Genomic DNA, 10413 nt, shown 5'->3' on the forward strand with positions numbered 1-10413 from the left:
CTGCCGATAGAGACAGATATCCAGAGAAATTCCGTCAGGATTTGTAGGGAGGACAGGGTAGGGTCTTTAGGGAAGGGAACTCCTGATATAGACCACAGCACCGTCTCCATCTTGAGCGTCGGATTGGTCCAACGTTTACAAGGAATGACCATGGAGGGAGACCAGAAAAATATAGCTTATTCTGTAAGTGAAAGGATTACGTGAAGCAGATTACATCTGAGGTAAGGAAGGGAATCTGAAGGGAGGGATCCAGGATGTTGGAATGCAGGTCTCTCCAGTTCGTGAATGAGCCAGAAAGGGCTTGATCATGCATAACTGGGTAAGGTGTAATGATGGTAGGATGATGGCTTATGTTTGAGGCTCATGCCGAGAGAGAGAGAGAGAGAGGCAGAGAGAGAGAGAGAGAGAGAGAGAGAGGCAGAGAGAGAGAGAGAGAGAGAGAGAGAGAGAGAGAGAGAGAGAGAGAGAGAGAGAGAGAGAGAGAGAGAGAGAGAGAGAGAGAGAGAGAGAGAGAGGCAGAGAGAGAGAGAGAGAGAGAGAGAGAGAGAGAGAGAGAGAGAGAGAGAGAGAGAGAGAGAGAGAGAGAGAGAGAGAGAGAGAGAGAGAGAGAGAGAGAGAGAGAGAGAGAGAGAGAGAGAGAGAGAGAGAGAGAGAGAGAGAGAGAGAGAGAGAGAGAGAGAGAGAGAGAGAGAGAGAGAGAGAGAGAGAGAGAGAGAGAGAGAGAGAGAGAGAGAGAGAGAGAGAGAGAGAGAGAGAGAGAGAGAGAGAGAGAGAGAGAGAGAGGCAGAGAGAGAGAGAGAGAGAGAGAGAGAGAGAGAGAGAGAGAGAGAGAGAGAGAGAGAGAGAGAGAGAGAGGCAGAGAGAGAGAGAGAGAGAGAGAGAGAGAGAGAGAGAGAGGCAGAGAGAGAGAGAGGCAGAGAGAGAGAGAGAGAGGCAGAGAGAGAGAGAGGCAGAGAGAGAGAGAGGCAGAGAGAGAGGAGAGAGAGAGAGAGAGAGAGAGAGAGGCAGAGAGAGAGAGAGAGAGAGAGAGAGAGAGAGAGAGAGAGAGAGAGAGAGAGAGAGAGAGAGAGAGAGAGAGAGAGAGAGAGAGAGAGAGAGAGAGAGAGAGAGAGAGAGAGAGAGAGAGAGAGAGAGAGAGAGAGGGAGAGAGACAGAGAGAGAGAGAGAGAGAGAGAGAGAGAGAGAGAGAGAGAGAGAGGCAGAGAGAGAGAGAGGCAGAGAGAGAGAGAGGCAGAGAGAGAGAGAGGCAGAGAGAGAGAGAGGCAGAGAGAGAGAGAGAGGCAGAGAGAGAGAGAGGCAGAGAGAGAGAGAGGCAGAGAGAAAGAGAGGCAGAGAGAAAGAGAGGCAGAGAGAAAGAGAGGCAGAGAGAAAGAGAGGCAGAGAGAAAGAGAGGCAGAGAGAAAGAGAGGCAGAGAGAGAGAGAGGCAGAGAGAGAGAGAGGGAGAGAGAAAGAGAGGCAGAGAGAAAGAGAGGCAGAGAGAAAGAGAGAGAGGCAGAGGCAGAGAGAGAGAGGCAGAGAGAGAGAGGCAGAGAGAGAGAGAGAGGCAGAGAGAGAGAGAGGCAGAGAGAGAGAGGCAGAGAGAGAGAGAGGGGCAGAGAGAGGGAGAGAGAGAGAGAGAGAGAGAGAGAGAGGCAGAGAGAGAGAGAGAGGCAGAGAGAGAGAGAGGCAGAGAGAGAGAGAGGCAGAGAGAGAGAGAGAGGCAGAGAGAGAGAGAGGCAGAGAGAGAGAGAGAGAGGCAGAGAGAGGCAGAGAGAGGCAGAGAGAGGCAGAGAGAGGCAGAGAGAGGCAGAGAGAGAGAGAGGCAGAGAGAGAGAGAGAGGCAGAGAGAGAGAGAGAGACAGAGAGAGAGAGAGGCAGAGAGAGAGAGAGAGAGGCAGAGAGAGGGGCAGAGAGACAGAGAGAGAGGCAGAGAGAGGAAGAGAGAGAGAGACAGAGAGAGAGAGAGGCGGAGAGAGAGAGAGGCAGAGAGAGAGAGGCAGAGAGAGAGAGGCAGAGAGAGAGAGGCAGAGAGAGAGAGAGGCAGAGAGAGAGAGAGGCAGAGAGAGAGAGAGGCAGACAGAGAGAGAGGCACAGAGAGAGAGAGGCAGAGAGACAGAGATAGAGATACAGATAGAGATAGAGATAGAGATAGAGAGAGAGAGAGACAGAGAGAGAGAGAGAGAGAGACAGAGAGAGAGAGAGAGAGAGAGAGATATAGATAGATAGGTTGAGAGAGAGAGATATAGATAGATATAGATAGATATAGATAGATAGGTTGAGAGCTGCATAAGCAGAGAATGATGCAGGGGAAGGGTATACATGTGTGTCTGGAGTTACTACAAATAGGTTTTCATTTGAAATGTGCTCACACATATTGCTTGAGTTTTGGATTGGGTTGTTGATTGCGTGGAAGATGGTTGCACTGCATCTGCATGGTGGATTGTTTTTAGTGGGTGTACATACTGTCAAGAAAGTTAGAAGGGAGAACAGGAGCAAGCATGTTGGGATAATATGAAAGGATTGGAGAAAGAGGGAGATTAGGGATGAATAAGAAGTGCAGGATTAGCTCTGGTTTACAAGGCCAGTCACATTTAATGGTAGCATGACCACAGTGATTGAAAAAATGACAGACAAGGTAAGAAGACAAATTTTGCCCTTGTTTTTAAAATAATGTTGATCATGAAATAATTAGACATGATAGAGAGATGAAAGTGTTGGAAAATGGGAATGGCGGGAAGATGTGGTAGTTGGAGAAGATGGTAGAGTTGCTAGATCAGAGGAAATACTGTGTGAGGCATGAAAGGGGTTATATTTTTTTATGGCGATGATATATAGAAGGTATATGAGGGAGGGAAAGGGGCATAGAACAAATATGAGGAAGGGGACCACAGAAATAAGTGGATAGACAATACAGAAATACTGTACCAAAAAAATTCACTCCATCACTCAACCAAGTACCAGTGAATATTCGAAGGTCTATGGCACTTTGTTGTTCATTAATAGTCAGTCATCACCATTAGTATGCAGTAAAAGGTTGTGGTTTAGCATCATTGGTTGAGGGTGTGGTTGCATCGCTGATGCAATACCCTTTGCTGGTTAAGGCAGGAATTTGGAATTTGGCCATTGTGCCGGCGATAGCTCTCATACTCTTCGTGAAGGACACCATTCGATATTTAATGCCCACTGATTCTGGCAGACCAGGCACCTGTTTAACGTCCATCCAAGGGACAGCACACACATTGATGGCTCGCCCTACATGGCAAACAACAGGTAGACAATTTATAGCTGGGTCGGGATTCAAACCCAGGCAAGACAGCTTCGAGGCAAATGTGCACACCTCTAAGCCATCCAGTCAGCCCAATGGACACAGTAATGTTTTATTACCATATCAAGAATTGTAAAAAAAATTTCTGATTTGAAAGAAGCATATATATATATATATATATAACACACAAGACACACGCTATCCAATTTATTCAAACTGGATCTTTCCACTTTAAACTCACCTTAAATCCTTCACCTCATCTTTGTTTATCAAATATTGTTCTTTCTCTCACCTATCAAGGTAGTGAACCACAAATGTCTTTGATATTTCCATTCTCATATACACCTGTTCTCGACCACACCTATCTTTTTGCCATTTAGTTCTTCCTTGACTTTTGATAACTAGAGAAAAATAAATGTCCTGAGACTTGCTGATGAACACAAAACACTGACTACCACTTTCTCTCTTATTTACATTGTTAAGAGTTGCCTTCCATCTCAACAACAACATTGCCAATGTCATCCTGTCAACCCTTTAGCAGATGATGTGATTGTTTAAAAACAGAAGATGCAGCTCCATTTTTTTAAAACCAGATTGCTGCCACTTTTCCATAAGCAAGTTGTTATAATAAACAGTGTCAGGTGTAAATTATTTCACAGCTGGTGCCCCACCGTTGTAGTCAAGCCTTCCGTCGTGGCTGGTGTCGCTTATCTCCATGATGTTGTCCACCTCATCTGATGACAGTGGTCTCTGCAAGGCCTCTCCTGTAATATCCGACAGGATGTAGCTGCCGGTAGACAGACAGTAGCCACAGTGGAGGGAATTGTAATACATACCAGTGAAAAGCATTTGTTTCAATAAACCTGATGAATGAATGTTCTATGTGTAATTGAGAAGCTTGCCAGAATGTACTTTTAATTCCCATTACCCATTGTTATTTTATGAAAGCATGAAAAGGTTCCATAATTATGTAGCATTTCATTATATTTTCATGGTATTAATTAAGAACATCCCACAACCTGTCAGAAGCATTTTAAAATCTATAACCTCAGCTCGTTCCATTCAATGTAGCCGCTCTGGTCCTTATCAAGTTTTGCGAAAGCTTTTTTCAACTCTTCTTCCTTTTGAGATATTTTCCCGGAGGCTGAGATGTGGTGCAAGAATCGCTTGTAATCCACATGAGACGAAGCTGATGGGGGTGGGTTGGTGTGGGTGGAAGAGGAGAGAAAGGTGGGAGTATATTTGACAAACTGCAATGTTGTTGACATGAAGCCTCAAACCCATTTGGGAGTTCTGGTCGTTTCACTGTCAGACAGCTGTTTGTGGTTCATATTTTGACTTCGTAATAAGTTATTAAGTCGAGCGAAACTTAGAATTGGTGACACAATTACACAATCATGGTTATGAGAGAAAACCTCAATGCTAACAACTTTATCTTTATAGAGCAACTAAAAAATAATTTTCCAACAATTCTTCCATTTCTTTTATGTTTCTTGGGAATCTATCAACTGCCTCTTTTTGCCAGGCATCTAAAATGAGCACAGTGAGCACTTTGTGATCCTCCCAGCGCATCCACCAAACATGTATGGAACACCACTTACTCGAACTACCCCAGCAGTTCAGGTATGAAGGGTGGACAGTGACACAATGCCGTTTGCAATGGCGATCACAAGCTGACCTACTCAGGTCCACTTCTCCGAAGCATTTAATATGAAATACACACACACACACACATGTATATATATATATATATATATATATATATATATATATATATATATATATATATATATATATATATATATATATATATATATATATATATATATATATATATATATATGTTATGGCTGTGGAAATCCGCAGAACACCATAAAGGTTCCTTAAATCAGTTATCCCGGAAAGTTGGTGTTCGGTAGGTTTCCCCACCGTTGTTTAGAGGGATTTCTTCATGTTCGCCGGGCTGCGACCCTTTGAGATCGTGTTTTTCTTTTTCTATCGTTATTTTGGACCAACCATACCTCACAATCAGATCGCCACCACCGACATCGTTCCAAAATGGCCACAACCAAACCACCACCACCTTCGCCCTTTTTACCTCCACAATCATCAACAACCCCATGCCACGAACATCGCCTCACCTTCGTTCCGAATATGATGCCATCTTCACTGCAGGCAGAGGCAAAGGGTTCTCTCACCGTTTTGAACGCCGGTGATTTCTACCACGTCCGCTCCCCGGGGATCAGAGATCGAACTGTCAGATCGTGAACACCGGTGATTTCTACCACGTCCACTCCCCGGGGGTTGGAGGTCAAAGTGCGGAGGTCGAATCTCGTCTCCCCGGCCCTATATAAAGCCGAACAGAACGGAGCTTCGCGTCAGTCTGTGGAGCCGTGAGTCTGGAGGGGTCGGAGAACTGAGCGTGAGTCAAGGGCAGTCTGCAGCAGTCTGGAAGGATCGGAGAGCCTGGAGAACACCAGAGGGCTACGTGGAGACCACAGCCGGAGAGAGCTTGCCAGCGCCAAGGCAGTCTGAGGTGATCGGACCTCGGCGCGATTCGTGCCTCGCTGAGGAACGGACGGGGTCTGAGAGGGCATCAACTCTTGTAAAGCCACCACGCTGAGAAAGCGTCGGTAGACCCGTCCGTTCCTCTCAACCGCATTGCTAGGGCCCAGATCACCTCACCGTTGCTGTCCTAGCTGCCGTGGGGAGAAGGAGTCACGACCTGCCCATCGTTGCGAGGCCGCAAACCAGGCGTGGCTGTCCTAGCCGCCGTGGGAACGAGACATCGCAACCTGCCCATCGTCGCACCGCGAGGGTGTGGGTAAGACGCATCGGTCTCGTGGGCCCGTTCGGTCATCCTGGCTCCATGCCACATAGGGTCCACGGATCCCGTCTGCCACCCTTGTCTTTGGGGGTGTCCATTTCTCTTCTTTTGAATCCATTTGTGGCGCCGTCTATCAAGTAGACTCGTATAAGTGATTGTGCATTCTCATTGCTTATATTCGGTTTTATTGCTTTCTTGCCTGTATAAGTGTTCCATTGTGTTGGCTGCACATACGTGCATGACGGTCTTGCCTGAATACGTGCAAATCGTTAATAAATGTGCTTGTTGACATGTTCCCCGTTCGTTGCGTCCTCTTTCCCCGTTTGAAAGTGCCATCTTGCATCGTGGAATAATTGGTTTGTATTGTAAGCACCCGGTGAGTAAAATCACATCCGGCGAGGTCGGGTGATAATATCCGCTCGGTTATCACTGCAGTACGGAACGGACCGCTTAAGCGGTTCGTGTCCTAAACCGACCTACGCCGAGGTACGGTCGCCCGGTCGACTGCTCGCGCAGATACTTAGGTAGATCGAATTCGGCGAGCGACCCTATCCTGTGTGGGTAGACAATTGGCACAACCGTGGTGAGGTTAAAACCCCCACCTGTGGCTGGTTCCTGGCAATAATTCCAGGAGGGTCACGACTGAATTGTCCGTCCGGTGGTGACGCGGTTGCTATTAGTGGAAAGCGGCTGATCACACGCTGGCGGGTGCAAATTCGTAACAATATATATATATATATATATATATATATATATATATATATATATATATATATATATATATATATATACATATATACATATATACATATATATATATATATATATATATATATATATATATATATATATATTTGTATATATGCATATTAGGGTGTTCCAAAAAAATGAAAGTTTGATTTTTGCTGCTCCCTGATTTTGCCTTTGTTCCAATACCCCATAAGAACCGAAACGTCAAAAATGAACAAAATTCCATGATATTTAGGGGTTCCTCAAGTTGGCACAATTATGTCCATTTTGGAGAGGGCATTTTGCACTGCAATGTCAAAAAGCTCATCTTGGTCTCCTTGGAAAAACTCTTCTTTCATCCAATATGACTGCTGTGGTTTTTGACGATTCTTTTTCAGCTCTTGATATACAGTAGATGGTAAAGCTTCATCACCGTTTCCTGACATTTGTCCAGTGGCTGGATGGGAATCCGGGCCTTTTCCCAAAGTGCCGAAACAGTCTCAATTGTCTGCTTTGCACTTTCCTTAATCGTACTTCCATGCTCCGTGTGGTGGTATAAGAAATTGCACAGAACTGCTCCGTGGGTTGGCAAGCCAGCACAGTGAATATCTGCTGAAGGTTTGCCAACCAACCAAACTGACAAAGAACTCCTTGTTGTGCTTGCAGTTGCCATGACACAATCTGAAAAAGGAAGGTATGTAAATATCAATGAAAATATCAAACAACCATATTAATTGTGAAGTGTACTGCGTTGTGCATATTTGACGGCAAGTTGTCAGTTACAGTTTGGCAAATTTCAACAATATTGTGCCAACTTGAGGAACCCCTAAATATCCTCCAATCTGCTTCATATTTTATGTGTATGTTTCTACTGTCATATGGAACAAAGGCACATCCAGGGAGCATGAATATTCATACTTTTATTTTTTACTCCTATTATGAAGTACCCTAATGTGTAATATATATATATATATATATATATATATATATATATATATATATATATATATATATATACACACACACACGAGGCGCCACGAGGAGGAGTGATGGAAGGGACACATCGGCCATTTTGGTGTTAATGCTAGATAGCACTATTTTAACCCTTCCCCTATCATCCGAGCCTATCATCATCATATTATTAAAAAATGTGGCTTACATCACTCTTCCTCGCAGGGCCATATATATATATATATATATATATATATATATATATATATATATATATATATATATATATATATATATATATATAATCAGGGTGTCCCAAAAGTCTTCATACATTGGGAAAATTAACACTTTCAGCAAAATGTCTCCCGAAATTCTTCATACATAGCTTATATCTTCTTTTTTTCAGATTTCCTTCAAGAATGCCTTTGTCAAAAGAAGAACGCATTGAAATCATTGTCGTGGCTGGTTCGGGAAGCTGTCGCAAGTTTGCAATCGACTTTAACAGGAAACATGGCAAGCACGTCACATACGACACACATGACAAGATTCAGAACATTGATCATTTAAAGGAACATTGATCATTAAAAACTTGCATAACTACAAATGTGTTGACACGAGTTCACCACAAGTGGGAGAGACAACTTCGTGTGTGTTTACAAAGAAATGGCAATCATGTGGAGAACGTTTTGTAAATAAGTTACATTTTGCTAAAAGTGTTAATTTTCCATCTGCATGGAGACTTTTGGGACACCCTGTGCCTGTGTATGTATATATATATATATATATATATATATATATATATATATATATATATATATATATATATATGAAGAAACAAATTGATAAATGTATACAAGTATATATATATATATATATATATATATATATATATATATATATATATATATATATATATATATATACACATACATACATACACTCTACCGGTCAAACGTTTTAGAACACCCCCATTTTTCAGTTTTTACTGAAATTTAAGTAATTGAAATCCAGTGAATAACCTGCAATTTACAAAGCTAAGCGGTAAACTGCCAGATATTAAAAAAAACAAAGTTTGGGTCACCAAAAACTGAAAAATAATGTAAATTTCAGAGTTGTTAAAAAGGGCCCTTTTCAGGGAACAAGTAATGGGTTAGCAACTGCAGCTGTTCTGTAGCAATGGAAGTAAATTAAGCCTTGAAAGTTGATGCAAGCAATTCCTACAGGTGTCCCAACTTTTGTTGATTAGTTACAAACCCTCTCTCTGTATAAAAGCAGTGTTGGAGCATTATTTGGACAATATTGCACTGTAGGAAGTAGTAAATTGCTATCATACTGGTGAGAAAAAACAATTAACAAAGGAAGACAGACAGACCATTATCGACATATTACGAAAACTCTCATCTTGTATGTATGTATGTATGTGTGTATGTATGTATGTATGTGTGTTCCCAAAATACAGCCAAAACGGTACATGATAACACAAAAATTTTCAGCCAACCTTACTCACCATTTTCCTGCAGTGTGCAGTATCAAGTTTTGTTAAAATCGGACAATCAAAAAATTATTTAAAAAATCAATTCCCAATTCAGTCAAGTACTCTTCGGGAGAATTTGATCAATGCAAACAACTTCAGTGGTATAGTTCACTGGAGCCATCTTTTTATTTTTTCTTGATATGATTTATTTTAAAATCTCAAACCTTTAGTTTAGACAAAGAACGATTTATTTTTAAGCATAAGATAAACATCGCCATTTCGATCGAATACTTCCATGTTCATTAATAAATAAAATTGTGTTTTGAAGATGACACACAATAATTTATTCGACTTTCTTTTCTCCATTTTTTTTTCACATTGTTGCGCAATATCAAGTGTCATTCAAATCGGGCAACTAAAAAAATTATTAAAAAATCAATTCCCAATGCAGTCATGTACTCTTCGGGATTATTTGATCAATGCAAAAACCTCAGCGGTAGAGTTCGCTGGAGCTATTTTTTTATGATTTTTTTTATCAACCGCTGTCACAACGAGAACCAAACAGGTTCACGGGTCATCTAGTAACCCTTAAAAGTGTAGGTCTTTCCTTTAGAGAAATTGCAAAGAAGCCAAGGTGTCAATGAGTACAGTTTCCTGCACCATCAAAAGGCACTTGGAAACTGGAAGAAACTCTGACAGGAAGAGGTCTGGCAGACCCAAAGCCAAAACAGAATCAGAAGACAAGTTTCTGAGAGTCAACAGCTTGCATGTTAGGCGGCTCACAGGACAGCAGCTTCAAGCACAGCTTAACACTGATCAGAGTAAGGAAATCTCAGTTTCAACTCTGAAGAGAAGACTTCGAGCTACAGATTTGACAGATCGAGTGGCAGTAAGAAAGCCATTGCTAAGATAACAAGATAAGAAAAAGAGGCTTGCCTGGGCCATGAAGCACCACTAGTGGACTTCTGAAAACTGAAAGAAGGTCTTATGGACCGATGAATCAAAATTTGAAATCTTTCGTTCATCATGCAGGGTTTTTGTACACCATATAGTAGACGAAAGGATGGTTCCTCAGTGTGTGACACCAACTGTCAAACATGGAGGAGGAAGTGTGATGATCTGGGGCTTTTTTGCTGGATCTCGAGTCTGCGACTTGCAGAGTGACTGGCACCCTGAATCAAAAGGGC

The 10413-nt window shown here is 42.4% G+C and overlaps 1 protein-coding gene across 2 annotated transcripts in view; it reads right to left on the bottom strand.

Moving 5' to 3' along the window:
* Positions 1 to 10413, bottom strand: part of PVALEF (parvalbumin like EF-hand containing) — a 66216-nt gene that overhangs the window by 14779 nt on the left and 41024 nt on the right. For both annotated transcript variants that reach the window (XM_085886545.1, XM_085886555.1), the window contains exons 3-4: positions 4293 to 4434; positions 3917 to 4032 (exon numbers count right to left, since the gene is read on the bottom strand). In XM_085886545.1, the coding sequence (XP_085742671.1) occupies positions 3917 to 4032; positions 4293 to 4434 (258 nt within the window). The remainder of the gene's footprint in view (positions 1 to 3916; positions 4033 to 4292; positions 4435 to 10413) is intronic.

This window comes from Eptatretus burgeri, chromosome 1, assembly GCF_056783735.1.
Source record: "Eptatretus burgeri isolate ZD-2024b chromosome 1, Ebu_testis_v1, whole genome shotgun sequence".
Lineage (NCBI taxonomy): Eukaryota > Metazoa > Chordata > Myxini > Myxiniformes > Myxinidae > Eptatretus > Eptatretus burgeri.